The sequence below is a fragment of the Halictus rubicundus genome, chromosome 11, assembly GCF_050948215.1.
Source record: "Halictus rubicundus isolate RS-2024b chromosome 11, iyHalRubi1_principal, whole genome shotgun sequence".
In the NCBI taxonomy this organism is placed as follows: Eukaryota; Metazoa; Arthropoda; class Insecta; order Hymenoptera; family Halictidae; genus Halictus; species Halictus rubicundus.
In genome coordinates, this window is record NC_135159.1 from 11,152,294 (window position 1) to 11,170,387 (window position 18,094).

At 42.2% G+C, this 18,094-nt stretch overlaps 1 protein-coding gene across 4 annotated transcripts in view; it reads right to left on the reverse strand.

The window, feature by feature from the left end:
- The window catches only part of LOC143358595 (uncharacterized), a 101,434-nt gene that overhangs the window by 68,263 nt on the left and 15,077 nt on the right, over positions 1 to 18,094 (reverse strand). For 3 of the 4 annotated variants that reach the window (XM_076795852.1, XM_076795851.1, XM_076795857.1), the window contains exon 3: positions 15,355 to 15,624. In XM_076795852.1, the coding sequence (XP_076651967.1) occupies positions 15,355 to 15,494 (140 nt within the window). In that variant the 5' untranslated portion in view covers positions 15,495 to 15,624. Of the gene's footprint in view, positions 1 to 3,895; positions 4,219 to 15,354; positions 15,625 to 18,094 lie in introns of those variants that run through there. The other variant, XM_076795855.1, reaches the window with a different exon arrangement.

Below are 18,094 nucleotides of genomic sequence, written 5' to 3' on the forward strand. Positions count from 1 at the left end.
GCGCTCGGACGCTCTCGGTCAACGTCGACGCCGGCCGAGCGGACTGGCGGGTTTACGCGATTCTTTCCGATGTTTTATAAGTGTTTAAACTTTTCTGTGGTATTTAACCTGGTCTGCACTTAAATCCCGCGTTCCACGAGCATTTTAATCGTTGATTGGTTGTAATTATGTTTTTATTGCTATACTGATTCCGGTATAAACCACAGTTTTGCGTCGAACAGTTGAACGTTGTTTGGAAATAATTTTCCTCTGGAAAATGTCGACGACGGACTAATATGGCTTCTAATGGCACGTGGAAACGATTAGACAGGCTAGTATCTATGCAAATCAGAACGAGATCATTAATATTTAAAACTATTCCGTATAACAATTTTATGTTGCATTTATTTGAATTTATCTTTTCAAAACTGTTCCATATAGTAAATTTTCCGGAAGATTCTTGGACTGATTGTAGTTTAAGAATTATCTCGGTTGTTAAATATAATTATTGTAGTGTTTAAGGTATTTCGAAGTCGCAAGGTAACTGTTTAGGTTGGTAGATATACATGTGAATAAATTGTCTGACGTATTACCTCCCCCACTTCTCCTAATGCCATTACGTACCCTACTACTGACACGTGCCTGTGGTGGGGGGTGTACCGTCTCCTATATAAACTCGTCGAAGACGTTCCGCATCTCATTACCGCCTAGAGAGGCGACCAGACAAGACGCATGCGTTTCCGTGCGGTCGTATATCTATTAATACAAATGTTCCTTTATCGAGAATACTTGGATACAATCAGGAAAAGAAAAATATACAAATACGCACAGAACACAAATTACTTGTTCTCTTTTTCCTACTACAAAATAAAACTGGCCCTGCAATTTACGATTAACGAGAGCGTATGATTTCTCGAGAATGATCGCGCAAGACAATGTAGAGTTTAATGAGGATTTCGAACAAGCTTGTAATGGTTGTGAGCACTGCCGGTAAAAATAAATGAAATGATTTCATCGAAAGCACATCCTGATCGCGGTTCGCGTTCAAGGTTTGTAGTATAAGGTCAGTTTCAAGGTCACAGACCGGGGTACTCGGTCACGCCGTCATCGTAAATCAAGACGTAATACTCTCCCGGCGGCTTAGGTGAAACGCGACGCGAAGCTGTCGATAGCTCTCGATTTTCTTATTTTCCGTTTTTCTGTTTTCCCGGCGTCGATCGCGGCCCGGAATTTATGAGTTTCCGGTTGATAAGAACCGTCCGTGGAGCGTGCATCGAACGTATCGAAGTATTTACGAGAGTAATTTACCGGCCTTTGCGAAGCCTGCGAACGAGAGAGAGCCAACGAGAAACAAGACTTCGGACGACATTAAATTCACCGCGATTCTCCCGCGTTTTTGCGGTTCGACAGGTATGCAAGGACGCCTCGCCTCTCCTTGATAATGGAATTGTTTATTTCCTGCTGACGATACAGCCCCGCCGCAAAAACTCTCTTTCTAATTGTCTACATAAATACCAGAACGAGACAATAGATCCGAGCGCTTAGCAAACACTAACACACCGGTGTTTGGGACCTAGGCGCAGTGTTTCTCAACTTTGCCTTTTCCACAAATTTCACGTCTTAGAAAATTGTCGTCAATCAAATTCAATTGTCAAACGCCTGGATATGCGTTTCGAAAATTTTAGGTTTCTCATCACAGCGGTTCTCAACTCCACTTTTTCTTTCATATAAAATTGTTAGCTTGTTTGTGTACGATTAAGTTGAATTATTGAACGAGCGTTTGTGTTTTAAAAATTTTAGGTTGCTCCTCCCAGTGGTTCTCAACTCCACTTTCTCTTTCAAAGAAAATCGCCGGCTATTTATATATAACTTTTTTCCCCACATTTTTCACTTTCGTGAAGACAGAATAACGAGTAATAAAATAATGTTGTATAAAAATTGATACGGGTAAAGATAAACTAATTATTGAATACTGTACATGCCGTTACAAAATGAACATCCGAATTCGCTGTTAACAGCTGGAATAATTTTGCACAGAAATGGCCGTGGCAAATATTTTCTGCGATTGTTATTAATTATCCAAGCCGTCGGTTGGAATTCTCGGTGACAGAAACGGTGATCATTCGGCAGAGTTACCGTTCACGCTTCTCGCATGCCAGGCTAATTGCATGCTTTCGATCCAGGTCTTTCTACGGAATAGCATGGCACCATATATTATTCGCCACTTTGTATAATAACGTTAATATCGCGGGGCTCGAACACGACTAGAGTACATTCGAACCTCCATGACGTGCGAGAGAAATTCTGTGCCGACAAACCGTTAGAATTGCCACCTGTTCGATGTGTTTAGCGGTGCGAGGGCGATTTTATACGAGCCCGACGATATTTGCATTAAAAATATATCGCTTCAAAAAAAGCACGGTCGATACAGCCCTGGGGCAGTGAAACCGAAGCAATACACCTGGACTGCAAAATTCCCACAGAGTTCCCTGTACCGAAGTACTGTACTCCCAGAAGTTCCCGTGATGCACTGCTCTCAAATGATTCGTTTTACGAAATCGTTGCGTTGAAAGATTGTTCTTCAAAAAATAAAATTCGAACATATATTTTGAAACGCCCTGTACACTGTTGAACAATCTTTTCCTATATAAATTTTCATCTAAAATATTCTCATTATTTGTCAACTTCATTTTTTTTTAAAAATCCATTTCTGTTAAAAACAATGTATGTGACTTGAAACAACCTGTACACTACCCAGCATATTCTAATTTAATTTCTTCAAAAATTAATTAATTCTTTGAGAAGTATTTTGGAATTAAAAAATCGCTTTTGTAAATAAACAAAGTCGACAACCCATTTAAACAGAACTTCTTCTCTCGAAAGTCCCTGTACGTACCGACAGAGCAAGATTATAGTAACCACAAGAAGGCCGGTTTCACGGAACCTATACTTTTCCCAAAGACGTAATTATCAGTGGATGTTCCACCTCTCGATGCCGTCACAGTCCAGTAACTGTTAATGATTTTGATACGATGTTTCTCCGTCTTGAATCTGTCATCTTTTTTCGTTATTTTAATAGAAAGACTCATCTACGATTAAACATCGAATGCATCACCGGTTTTGAAAAATCTAGGAAAATCGTATATAATTATCAACATGCGTACAAGTTGTCCGATTGCCATTAGTTTCACTCGGTTGTCCTAAACTCAACCAAGAAATAAAATAGGAATAAAAATAGAAATTTCTTAATATTTACCGAAAAGTTCTTGTCAACAAAATCTCTGACAATTTACATTAAAATGGTAATAAGAAACTTTTTAATTTTTACCAAAAAGTTCTCGTTAACAAAATCTCTGACAATTTACATTAAAATGGTGATAAGAAACTTTTTAATTTTTACCAAAAAGTTCTTGTTAACAAAATTACTGACGATTTACATTAAAATTGTAATAAGAAACTTTTCCATTTTTACCAAAAAGTTATTGTTAACAAAATTACTGACAATTTACATTAATAATGGTAATCAGACATAAACGGTTTAAACACTGCGCTTTAACTAACCTCTAAAAACACAATTTTTGTCCATAATCCTCAGTGAGACAATAACGTGCAATCAATAATCCAAATTCTACGAACCCATGGAAAATCCAACGTTCTCTAAAGTAACCTTCAAAACTCAATATCCTCGATTTAACAAAGATCTAATTCGAATTAAAAAATAATTTCAATCGAATAAAGAGTGTAGCAAATAATCCCTGCTGAAACGCAACAAAATGTCTCCTAACCAGCAAATAGGCCAGAAGAGGTTAATCGTGGATACGCGTGTTCTAACGGTCGAGCAGACATGCGATTGACAGATCGAAACCCGTTAAAATTAGTATCGGAAACGCGGCGTATTTAATGGGTATCGACTCACCATAGTCCGTTGAAGAAACGACGCAGTTTCAGTCCCATTTCCCGGCGGTTTTCTTCGCTGACAGCCGACGTATCCTTCACTTCACGCGAACTCGTTTGAAAACATACTAGGGGTGCGTGCGAGGGTCACGCATGGTGCGCCGCGACCGTTGGAAACAGTCACGTGCCAAAACACCGCAGCCAGCTGTCGAACAGCCGGGCTTTTACGCGGGACGACTGTCGTTCGCCCTACCATGCTCCCATTGGCTACCTTTTTACACCGCGGCGCATGCACCTATTCTATCAGAGCCGAGAAAACGAATCGCAAAAATCGAACAACTGTTCCTCGCGCACGCCGCCTAATGTCTGTACTCGCGCCGCAACCTCGCGCGCAACCTCTTCGCGCATGCCTCCGCGCATGCGCGACAAGCGATTCCACCTTTACAGCAAACTTCAATATAAAGCGATTAAAAAATTGTTTAAAAAGAGACTGTAACGCATATTTTCTCTGGTAGTGAGAGTACAGACTTTCTCAACGATTTTTCACACATTTTTCTGGTACATTTATTGATACATTAAGGACATGTATACAGTCTCTTAGAAGAGTTTTTTCGAACGCGATACACGGAAGTCTACTGTACACTTTAGAAGCAATTCTTTGGCAAGAGGAAATTAAACATTTAATTGGAAATTATTTCAGACATTCGACTACAATATTCTGTGATCATTTGAATGCAAATCGATTCTGAATAGGGAATATAACTTGAAATAGCTCGTGTGGAACGGAGCAGCCAACTTTCGCCTATGAAGAGGCAGTCGCGGAGTATGCAACCCGCCTGACGCGCGCGTAAGCGTGGTTGCAGCTCGACAGGCGCCTAACTGCAGACACATAGGGTACGTGTATAGCGTTCTTTTCTTTACATTTCCGTCAGAATCGACTTGCGGACTTTTGTGCAAATTCTTCAGCAATTTATAGGATAAAAAATATACATGTTATACACTTCATGGAAGCTAGAATTAATGCGTAAAACGTTCATTCCTTTATATTTCTGTCGCAATCAATTTTCAAATCTTTATACACTTCTACATTATTTTACAGAATAAAATATACTAGATTAACTAAATCGTCAATTGCACAATTATGCTCCGGATTATGTCATGTTTGGTCTCATTTTAATCAGAAAAATGTCACGAACGCTTTGGTAAATCTTTCACGAAGAAATGATTAAAAATGAAGAAGTTTCGTCATGGTATTAGTATTGTCTCGCAGCGAGGATAAATTTTTCTGCTTCAGAATGTTGCGACGGTGTCCAGACACAGGGTTTTACGGCCGCGCATCGGGACAGGCAGACAAAAGCCAATCGCCTTCGCGTCTCTATTTTTAAATCAATGCCATGTCGGGGTAAAATCGCGCGATCAGAATGATAGGCGCGTCGCCGTTGATCGACGATCTGAATTCCGCGAGGATCGGCGGCGTTTAGCATTAGCCACACGCAGCCATTTGGCACGAGGGTGCATCGATATCAGGTGTGCCCCGCCTAGTTGCAGGGAAACGAGCTTGATCATCGCCGGTGCAGGTTTCCAATCGTTCAATTATTCCATCCGCGCGACTGCCCGTTTCCGTTCCCCGGCTGGAAGTGATATGAATTCGCTTCACTATACCCGCTAGACCCTGCTGTCTCAATAATCATCCCGACGATACTTATCTTCGAACGCTTCACAATTTAATCTCGGGCCTCTCGATTAAAACGCACTATCGGCCGAAGGGCTGTTTGCGCACGAAACTCGTTTCGTTTCATTACTCACGAAAAAAAAAAAAAAAAAAAAAGAAAAGAAGAAGAAGAACCTAAGTGTCTCCTATTTTATAAAGATTCGCGATCCAGTGATCAACATTCGTCCGACTCGCATTCCCAACTATTACGAGTACTGATAATTGCCATTCCATTTGATCGGTCTCATCATTACCGCCGGTACATGCCGCTAATTTAATAATTTTCCCCGGGTAGAAGTTATGATCAGATATACTGGTCGCGCGATTCGGTACGGTAGTAAAGATCGCCGGCACAACTTTCTTTCGAACAACAAAACTAGCTAAATCTTTAGAAAACCGTTCCCCTTTCGAGCGTCGATTTGGTTTCCCGTTTGACGAACGACATAATTATTCAATTATTTAATAAGAGCCGGGTCTAGTCGACGGTAACAGGCCGCGACCGGTATAAATCATCTCGACGATATTTTCCGATCGGTAATGGACATAGTAACTAACAGTAGTCGGTGGCAGCTCGTAAATCAACACGCCCCGGTGTAATTAGCCGCTCGGCGCGGCGGTGTTTAACGTGCTCCGAAACCCGCGAAATTACAGTGGAACGCGAAATCTGAATATTACGGGGCCGGACGGCAATTTGAAAGGAAATTTTCAGCAATAAATTCGCTCGCGTTCGAGCCCGTACCGCGCGAAGACGCTCGTGTGCGCGCCGTTCACGCTCGAACGATCGTTCCTTATCCGAGGGAATCTTGCCGAGAAGTCAGTCCACAACGTTTCGGAAGAAACCACGAAGACAGAGGAGAAGAGAAGGGGGGAGGAGAAGGAGCCATGCTTTCTAACTTTTGCCTTGTAAATCGCGCGCGGCATCGGAAGACGTGTGCGAACCGATAATATCTGACGCCCCCGTTAACTACGGTGAAAACAGGGCTTGCTTTTGGCAGTTCCCTGCTGCCTCGAGATATTTGCGAAAAATTCATACCCCACACACCGGTGTATAATCTAGAATCTCCTCCGAGCAACCCAGAAGCTACACCGGCGAGACAACAATAATTTATTCACAAAACTTTTTCGTCTTCAATCATTTTTCCACGAAACCTTCAGCAACGCATTCGGGGCATTTTTCCGATTCAAACGAGTCCAAACACGACATCATTCGGAGCATATTTTGTGAAACCTCCATTATCCGAACCGAATGGAGGTTTTACTGAATGTGCTCGGAATTGTGCCGTGTTTGGACTCGTTTTAATCGGAAGAATGTCCCGAGTATGTTGCTGAAGGTTTCATAAAAAAGTTACGAGAAACGAAAAAGTTATGTCAATAAATTAGTATTGCCAATGGAAATTCCGGACCCCTCGAAGAAGGTTCTAGGTTAAATGGTATAGGTCCTGCGTATAGGCTGTAAAGGTTTCATTAAAAAATAATTAAAAACTTATATACCCTTTCGGGAGCAAGCATTAGCTTCAAAGAAAGCTCGCATACTCAACGATCACCTCTCGCAGAGAGACCACCTCAACCATTTCCTTGTGTACTTTTACTTTCTCAACAATGTACGACCGGCTCTCGATCAACCGAGCAGCGGTCGAACGTCCACCAGCTAAACATCATAATCGAATCATGGTTGCGACACAGCGCGGTTCACGGGCACAGTCGTGTAATCTCGAGATTCCGAACCCGTGGTTCTTTGTGGACGCTGACAGTACCTGGATGGAATCGTGACAGTGAAAGGACCGGAGGCGGCTCGCGAGCGAACGAACGAACGAGCGAGGACCAAAAGTAAAGTAAACGCGACGCATGGAAATTGTTCTACACTTTCTATGAATTCACTGGATTTTCTAAAGCAGCCGACACGCCGTGAGATCATCTCGCCGGCGAACAGTGTATAAAAGCCGACAGATAACGGTGTATAATGAGGACATTCTTGAAACGAGTCGAAATGCAATCTCCGCGGAGCCGACAAATTGTCTGAGAACAGTGTCGTTCTCAGAGCTGGGCCAGAGCGCCGGGCAAACGGGCATGATTCATTCTAATTACCGGTAATTAGTCGCTGCCCGCGGATCCGTCCCATTGCGCAACATTATCGGTACGGAAACCGGTTCCGCGCAAAATCGAACAATTTTTGCGATTCTCTGATAACGAGAACTTTCTTCAGTTTTCTCTCTTGAATGGGAGGGAGACAAGGCGCCGACCGAAGCTAAACATTCTCTTAATTAGTCATTCATCGTTCTATAAACGAACGGCTATTAGTCATTCCGATCAAGATTGTTATCTTTTGTATCAATAATACCATTGTCGGGACGCTTGTAGGTGGCCGATTGGGCGTCGAGGGTGATCGGAATTAGATTTACGGCAATGTCCCGATACACGGAGATGCGCAGGATATTGTAGGGATCTTTGGTGCATAGGGATCAAAGACGAAAATCAAAGCAACAACATTTAATGATACAGAATATATATGGTTATGAAAAACAAAAATTAAACAACATGAACTCGCTCGATCGCTTTCTCACTCCAAAACTCGCTCTCTCTCTCTAAACTCGCTTCTCGACCTCTCGCACGACTCTTCACGCCTTCATTCATACCAATAACATAGACATGTACTCCGATCTACAATTCGTAGGACCCACGAGTCAAGGATCCCACAATATTTGCAGAAAAATTTATCCCCACTACCAATAAATTTTTTTAATAATTTTTTAATGAAACTGTTCCCAAACGTATCCGTGACAGTTTCCCGATTAAAACGAGTACAAACATGACATACTTCGGAGCATATTTACTCGTTCAATTCGCGATTGCTGAAGAACCACTGGCTCGTTCGGATAATCGAGGTTCTACTGCATCGCGAATTGCACGACTAAATATACTCCGAATGGTATCGTGTTTGGACTCATTTTAATCGGGCAACCGTCACGAATGTACTGACAATGGTTTCGTAAATTAATAATTAACAATAAAGAAATTGAAGAATAATGTCCCGAATTTTTCCAAGTATCGAGGCATTACCGCGACAATAAGACAGATTCCGGGCAATATTGCGATCGTTACAGAGTGCCTAGGAGCCTCCGGGGATATAAATCTAGGGGAAGCAAAAGAGGAAGGAGAAGAAGAAGAAGAGTCGCGAGATGAATTCCTCTGGAAAAAGGAGCATCGGAAATTGATTTGAAGCTAGCGAACAGGTTGAAAGCATCCCGTGGACACGGTGGAACAGGTCTTTCCACACTGATCCCGACTACATTGAATGGCTAATCAAAGCAGAAAAGAGACGCTAAGGGGGGAGGAGAACGGTGCGCGAGCGAGATGATGCGCTCAGGCATGTTACAAGCAGATAAGAGAAACTGGTTGGGGTTTCGATTTTCACGGGGATCGGCCACGGGGCAAAAATCGGCGGCGGGCTTCTCGATCGTTTTCTTGTTGGCATGCCGAGCGATAAGTGCGGTGTTAAGGTTACCTAAGCACTTTCTATGCCAACCGATGCCCGATCAGGCCGATTCCGAATGGAAATTATGTCGACGGGGCCGCTGTTACGTGGAATGTCGTTCCCTGATAATGAGGGACACTTCCAAGGATACCGTGGCCGGCTGCCCCGACCCGCCACCGCTGCCATTTCGTTTCATTCACCGACAATTTCATTGACAGTAACCCGCGACACTGCCACTCGAACTCAACGCCACTCCAAAACTGCTAACGATCTGAACCTGATCGCTTCCTGCAAAATTAATTTTTCTTTCTGTAAATCGATAGAAGAGTTCACAATTCGATAATATTTCTATAAAAATGCTCGACAATGTTCGGAAAAAATGTGGAGTCACCAGATCATCGGAGATATCCAGTTACCAGATGCACGCGAACCCACGATGCATCTTCTTGAGATTTTCCCTTGACTTCGAGCGTGTTCTTCGCGCGTTTATTTTGTAATAGAATCTACGCCACTTCGTTTATAGCTTTATCTTCTCAAGAGATTAATACGGACATCCTGTTCCCTGATGTTTCCAACTTGCCCGTGAATCTTCACACATCCAATTTTGCTCGACGAAGATAGATTATCGTAATCAGCGTCCTCGATCTCGATTTTTTCTTTCAATGACGTCGTTCTTTTAACTATGTAACGAATAAAATTACCTCCTCCTATCCTACCATTACCAGCAAATTAATAACACCACGTTGCTTCAACCGATTTTTGAAAGTTCTGGAACGGGTCTTGTGGATGGAAAGAATGACTTTCGAATTTTCTATTCAATGATCCTTATCGATTTAACGATTGAAAAAAATTGTTGTAGTAGATCAAACCTTCTAGATTAAAATAAAAAAAGATTCGTTTCGATGCGATAATTAGTTCCTGAGATAGAAATTCGTAAGTGCACACTGGTTCTAGGAAAAGAGGCGAAAATTGCAAAACGAGAATTCCTTTTATAATTTTTTTCATGAGTTTCTTATTAATCTGTGGATTGAACAAAAATTGTTGTAGTATACCAAACCTTCTAGATTGAAATAAAAAAAGATTTGTCTCGATCCGGTGAGCAGTTGCCGAGATAAAAAATCGAAAGGACAAAGCGTCTCCGTGTAATCGATCATCCAAGAAAAATTGTCAAATTCAAACATTTATATCTCACAAACAAATGGAAACTCGGCAAACTGATGACTTAAACTACCCCTAATTTCGCATGAATTACATAGTATAAAATTTTGAACGCAATTTGGAAGCGCGTTTGGGAAGATTTTTGAGGTTACGTCGAGGATCTAGTGTACCCAATATGGTACGCAGCGACCCGTATATTCCGAAGACCAAGGCTGAAAGGATTAACCGTTTTTTTTTGCTAGCTAATCAAGAGCCACGGTACCATTATCACGACACAGAAACCTACGCAACGCGTCATTTTATGGTAGCCACGGGTTTTTATCGGTCGAAGGAACACGTCGCTCACGTGGACGGGACCAGTTACAACGCGAAGAAGACCCGATCCAGCTTTATACGTCGGTCTCGACGGTAATTAACGTACGGTGACACGATTCCAGGCGGACTTCCAGCTAGGAAAAACTGTCTGCGACGAAGGAAATGGCACCAGATAAGGAACAATCGGATTTAATCCGACTCGTGTAACCTTCTAGCATCGCTATTAAAATGGGGACGTCGATGGACTAGGTAAACGATGTAAATGGGCACTAAGAAACTCAGTTGGCCACCAATCGACGACAATTAATTAATAACAAAACATTTTTGCCCCTAATAGTTCTATAACTATAAAAAGTTTGCAGGCATATTCGTGACATTCTTCTGATTGAAACGAGTACAAACATGATATCATGATTCGGTCGTTCGCCGAACAGGTTGAACTAATCGCGTGCTGTTCGAAATCTGAATAAGCAGGAGCGATGAAAAAATATTTTCCTGTAGTTTAAGGATCCGTCTACATGTTGCAATAAAATTGATTCCCGTGTCGTCGATTATTTCCTGGGAAGAAATTCATAAAGATCGCGTTGGTTTAGCAGATGCCATGCTACCCTAGAAGAGAAATGCAACTTGATGATGAGGGGCATCGCCGAGTTTTCCGCAGAAGCTGATCGAGGCTATTGAACAGTCAGTCGAGCTTCGGGCTCAGTAATCGAGCGAGTAATCGATTGTAGATAGCGGTTCTCCGAGGAACGCGATATCCTAGGAGCAGAATTAGTTCGCCGGCCGGACAATCGAGCATTAATCTTCGACTTCTGTTGCGTTTCGAGAACGAGATGGTAAAGGAGGAGAGATGATCGCTTCCCATCGGGGAGAGAAACCTAACGATTGTGAGAATCCGGCTTCTTTCGGGACCGGTGTGTATCTCCACGTGAACATACAACAATGGGCCACCGCGCCGGCAGGAAGAGAAAGAAGAGCCTAAGCTGGCTTCTAGCTGGATAGATCTATGCAAACGATGGGGGTCCTTCATTCTTCACAGTCATCGATGCCGTTGCTGTCCCATTCTACATCATCAAATTTCTTTTCGCATTATTACTATCTAAAAAAAAAAAAATAAAAATATTGAATGTTAAAATATTTATAGATTATATTGTCATAATATTTTGATATTGTATTAAATTAAATTATTCTTTCATGTCTAATCCATTTTTTAAAAATTCTTTTAAACACAGCGATTTTTCTATATATGTCGCCAAGGCCTGGATGATAAACGTCGCGGAATTATCCCCACTACCGCGGGGTATACACCGTAAGGGAAAGCTGAGCTTCGTGGATTAAACAAGCAATCATGCTCTCGGTCATGCAGTCAGAAAAAGAAGAGAATCGAAGACGGAGTAGCACTTAGCACCTCGTGGATCATTAAGAAAATGACCTTCAGGGAACAGCTTTGTCTCGGACGCGTTGGGAACGTCGAAGATAAAATACAGAGAGAGAAAAGAAAAAAAAAAGAAGGCGGCTAATAAGTTACGCAACGTGATATCGCAATTATGATTCGCGCCGTTGCTCTTGTCTTTTCCCTCGATCTCTAACGGTAGCAGGAACTAATGACCGTATTCAAATCCGCGTTCTGCGGACGTTTACGTAGACACGGTGAATGTGTGCACGGATTAAACCCGAGGATACACGGGAGCCGAGAAACCACCTATTAATCGCGGGACAATTAAAAACCGTTAGTGCAATAGAGGGCGTGATTTTTTTTACACCGAAGATTCCAGCTCGAAATTACACATCCTGGATTTTTCGCGAAATTATGGAGACCGCTTCTCAAGCAAAGAGATCTATTTCCATCAAATTGAATAAAATGAATTTTTTTAAACTAATGATTATTTTATGAAACCATTAACAATGTATCCCTGACAATTTTCCGAGTAAAATGAGTACCAACATGACATAGTTCGGAGCATGTTTGTTCCGTTATCCGACACTCGCAGGTTAGTTCGCATAATCAAGAATCTACTGTTTTGTGGATTAACCGAGTAAATGTAATCCAAATTGTATCGTGTTTGGGCTCATATTCATCAGAAAAACGTCGCGGATATGTTGATAAACGTTTCATTAAAAAATGTTGATATTCGCTAGTTAAAATTTTAAATAACATTAATTTTGTGTTTATAGTGTCCTTGATCTCCCAAAACTCTTTCAAATAGATCAGTGATATTTTTGTCTTTTTTCCAACAGTATAAAGGAATTTTTCTCGACTCAATTTTCTACGAAATCATTTATAATTTACTCGCATACTAATCGACGGTCTAGACTTTTCCTCCGTCTGAAAATTTATGGGTTTCGGTGCAAAAGCAAGCGAACCTGGGCGTGCAAAAGCTCGATAAATCGAAAGGCAGGAAGCCAATCGAGGAGCTAGAAAGTTGCTATTCGTTCGATCCAGAAAAGAAACAAAATGACCGAAGATTCGTATCGATCTCGGTTTTCATCGGGATAAAAGGAAGCTTCGAGGCATCATCTGCGATCGTATCTTCATGGTAATACCCATTTGGGTAATGTTGAGGAAATTCATGGAGGATGTTGCACCCTCGTTGGCCAAGTGAAAGTCGTGATTTTACAAGTCACTAGGTAGCCAAGTGAAATTTACGTCCGGAACACCGCGATCAAGGCGAGCTTCGACGAAAAATCCTTCCAAGGATATCGATATCAACGGAAACGTACTTTTCTATAGTTCTCGTTTAGAAAGTATAAATAGTAGTATCAAGATCAACTTGAAAAATGATGCCCGACAAATTGGCGACTTAGTTAAATTTCAAATGTAGACATGATGCTAAATTCTTCATCACTTCATTCTTATTTATATACGTCGAAGTCCACTGAGTTTGTATTTTAAAATTATCTAATTGTAAATCTCGAGATGCCTGTAACTAAATTAATTTTACAAATTTGAGGAATTGCATACTCAAAAAAAAAAATGATTTTTTGAAAGTTCAAACCCAGAATACCTCCTTGAGGTAGACACGCGCTGTCCAAAAACTAAACAAACAAGAGCGATTAAAATAAATATTTTCCTGTAGCTTAAGGTTGTATCTCTATATTGCAATAAAAATTTATTCACAAATCATCAATAACTTCTTGGGAAAAATTCATAAAGATCACAGTCTGCAAGGGTCCGTCAGATTGCCCTTTTCTCGATATATGTCGCAAATACCTGGCTGATAAAAGTCGCGGATCTATCCCCACTACCGCGGGGTATACCCTAAAGGAGGCCACATAATACGTGTCGGGTACGACGTTCATCGTGGATGAAAGAATACATATCTCCTGGACGATATATGTCGCTGGTAAAATCCGTGTTGTTGACATATATCGAGAAAACACTGTGATTGTTTCCGATCGATGTGACACAGTTTAGGAAACGACCTGATTTTTACTTTTGATTTCAAACACTACGCCAGCGAGCTGTGGTCGTAACGCGAAGGTCGACCGGAGGTAAAAGTAGACGGAATTATGGTTGTGTGTACGGCACACCGGTGCGGCGCGGCGGACAAGTGGAATAACTTCCTACGCGTGTGCGTCGACGGAATGATCCACGATCCGCGATCGCCCTAAGGATCGACAGTGGTCCTGCGTGATCGCGGAACGCAGTCACGTGTGACAACAGCATGTAGGTGGGACATTGCTATCGTTTTTCCGCGGAACGATTCCCTTTTACGAGAACGCGATCGTTCGTTGCATCAACCGATTCCGATTTCCTTTCGTTTTTCATTTTAGCAATCGTTCCCCTGGAAACTGACGCAAAAGCGGAGTTACGTCGCCGTGTCTCATTATAGTCATTCCTGCCGGGATATAATTGCTTGTCAATCACAGGACTCGGAGCAAATCGATTTCGTATGCGTTTCCACTCTTTGATTCACTTTAAAAAATTTCAAAAGAATGAATCCCAAGAGAATGAACAAAATTTTGTTCTTTATGTATTTTTTATTTAAAATGTACACCGATCTCCGGTTACTATTCACTACTCCCACAAGAGACTAACGCGATTTCAAAGAAAAACGATGCTCCAATTATTCTGCAATGTGTGCGCACACGCGCCGCGATCATTATCACTGATAAGAGCTAATGCGCGGCGAATTCAACGTTTCACGAAAGATACGCCAAATTGCATTGTCTTGCAAAACTATTTTTACACTGTGCTCTTATCGCGACGTTTGCTAAAGCGATTGCCGTGTCGGAAACGAGCAAAGGCGGTGCTATTCTTATATGACACTTATCGCGGCCGATTGTCACCGAACCGATGAATCATAAAAAATGTAATAAAACAAATTTTCAGCTTAAGTATTCCCTTACGATACTTGTATCGACATATTCGTGACATTTTCCCGATTAAAATGAGTACAAACACGACATACTTTAAACCATGTTTGCCTCTGCAGTACACGATTTAGTAGAACCTCGACTATGCGAACTAATCGGTGGAATCGTGAATTGCACAAGCGACTATGTTTCGAAGTATGTCATGTTGGTACTCATTTTAAACAGAAAAATGCGAGGAACATGCTAATAATAATTTCATGCGAAAATAATTGAAAACAATATAGTTATACGATTAGGCTGATAGCTGTTTCCTCCCTGCTGCAAGTTCTTCGATCGCATTTAAGGAATCCAAGGTGTTATTTTGAACAGTTCGGTGATGCTTCGTGTGATAATTAACGGAAGCGTGAAAATCGTAATTAGTATGAAAGAGCGAGCGCCCCCCGGGGGCCGTGTCTCGGATCAAAGAGGATTTAGCAAACGATCGAATCGGACAGGAAAGGTGACTCACCTGTTCTTACGAGGCAGTGTCGTAATAGCCATGTCCAAGGACCCCTCGTAGCGATGATTATCCTTCTTGGCTCGCCTGGGTAGCTCCGCGCAGACGCCCTGCGTGAAGCTGTAGGTCCTACGCTTCTTCAGGCACAACATCTTCGGGCTGCTTTCTGCTTCGATCCTCTCGCACTGTTACCTCATTACGAACCACTGAGACACTACCGTTTTCTTTCACTGCTCCCTGCGACAGCTGAGCCGTGTCCCTGCTGCCTCCTCACATCTGGCCCTGTCGAGACACCGAGAACTCTTATTGTCTTTTGTCAATCTGTCCACTCCGTCTTTATCAAAAGATACCCTAATACGTTCACCGGAGAATTTATTTCGGCTCGTCGAAGCCCTCCACGATTTCCAAAAGCAACATAACACAATCAACTCTGTAACCTGCCTCCTCAAGAATATCAACTGATCAACTACCAATTAGGATCCCCAAAAAATTTACTAAAACACTTTATCAGCGCATCATCTAAAAGATTATTTAATGAATTAAAAAGAAAATGAAAAGGCACTAGGAGACGATAGTGGGCGGGAACGACGAGTTAATTGGTCTCATCCGGTGAAAAAATTAAACATTTTTTGGGACTGTTATAATAATTAATTCCGAACCGGCGATCTGCTAGCTGATCACTGGCCGGTAATGGCTCTTAAGACTTTCCTTTAAATGACTCTCTTTTAAATTACTACCCACGGTAAGCTAAATGTCTGCTACATGTTATAGTAAATTGCTTCTTTAGATTTTCTTTCGTGGTTATATGCAAAATCGGATTGAACGCTAATTGTTCTGCGAGCGGCACTCTCCTCAAAAGTGGCGCGCCTATTAGATTGTACTAAAACGAACAATAGGATATTGAACTGGATTTTCGCATAACACGATGCAAGAAACTCCACGGAAGTATGATCTATCCATCATTCACCAATAAATGTCCGTCATTGCATGAACACAGGAAAAATCATATAAATACTTTCGTGGACGATTTTCGATCACTGTCGTTGCGTAAAGAGAGCAAAAGTTCTATAAGCGGAAAGATCGATGACGGTTACCGGTGACCGGCAATGAGGAGACAGAAAGAAAATTGATTATCACGAATTCTGGTGACCGCCGTATCCGTGAATCGAAGAAGAGTCGCGAGAATCGGAAATTCAGTGACGGTCACCGGTGACCGTCGGAAGGTGGCCAAAAGAAAAGTGGTATAAATCAATTTTCAGTGACCGTTGTTGCAGTAAATCAAAGAAAAGTGGTCTAAATTGGAAATTCAGTGACGGTCACCGGTGACCGGCATGGGTCGAACAGAAGAAAAGTGGTACAAATCAATTTTCCGTGACCGTTGTTTCCGTGAATCGAAGAAAATTGATCTAAATTCGAAATTCAGTGACGGTCACCGATTGCTTCCAAAAATAAAGAAAAAATTGGCACGATCAACGAACGCACAAAGATCCGCAGATCCAGCAATCCGTATCAAAACAATTCAAGAACACATTTCCATACCATATAAGTACAAAACTGCGAAGACAATCAATGAATTACCGTTTGAATCATACTCGAGATAACAACCAGATAGAACACCGCTACTAAGATCACAATCTTCGCAACGATCATCGAAATATACTGTACACTCTCCGTGGCTACACAGCAATTCGAAAAGAAAAAGCCAGTTACTATAAACAAAAAGCTCTACTATCAGATATCACGATCGCTCGAATAGTTCCGTACAAGAACAAACCGCAGAGCTAATCGATGAAAAAACAACAGTCTTCCACCTGGATACACTACCTAAACCACTCCGCACAAGTGCATTCGATGCACTCTCGACAACCAAAGAGAAGAAGACTCCGATGCACAATCTTCGATGTAATTTCTGTCCCCGGACACTTAGAGTACAGGCTACGACCACTTTTTTCCCTTCGGGGCAACAACACTGCATTGACCGGTGGTTTGAACGGTTCGTCGATTTTGTTACTAGACTCTGAAAGACACCAGACAAATATACCTTGGAGTAAAATCTGAGTCAATTTTTCTATCGCTTCGAAATTGTTCGCGAGAAGGGTGGAGGGGTTTCTAATCGAATCTTTATATCTACTCTATTTCTATTTTTTAATATTCCCCTGTTAATTCAACAGTCAACACACAACGCAGAGAAGCTAGTGACAAACCGGCCTACAGGTTTTCCACCGATTCAAGCTAACAGTAAAAGAACTGGATTCGGGACCCGGACAGAATTTGATCCTAATGCTCGAGCAGCAGTTCCCGGTGCACTGAGTGGTCGGACAGGCTCCGGACCTGTCCAGTTTCACGGGCACAGTCGAACAAACGGTTCCGGCGCGGCCGACTGATTAAACGGACACCGGGGGCCCGATAGTGTGCCGAAAAACCGTGCTCCAACGTTCAAAGTGTTTCTCACTTGCCTCTCGAATTCTGTTCGAAGAGTTTCGAAATGGAAAAGTGTAGTCGATAGGAGCGTGTCTAGTAGAGGATGCGACTTGCAGCCGAGCGAAACCGCGACTGCAGTCAATTGTGATCCTTTGATACGACGAACCCCGGCCGCAGGCGACGAGAGGCGAGAGGACGTTAGGCTCGCAGCGAAGTTATAACTGTACTGAAGGCTGCGTTCAGAATCTTTCCCCGGGCACGAGTGCGCGCCCGGTGATAATGACCCCCACGAAAATTACGGGGGCACACCGTGTACCCCCCCGTATCCCCC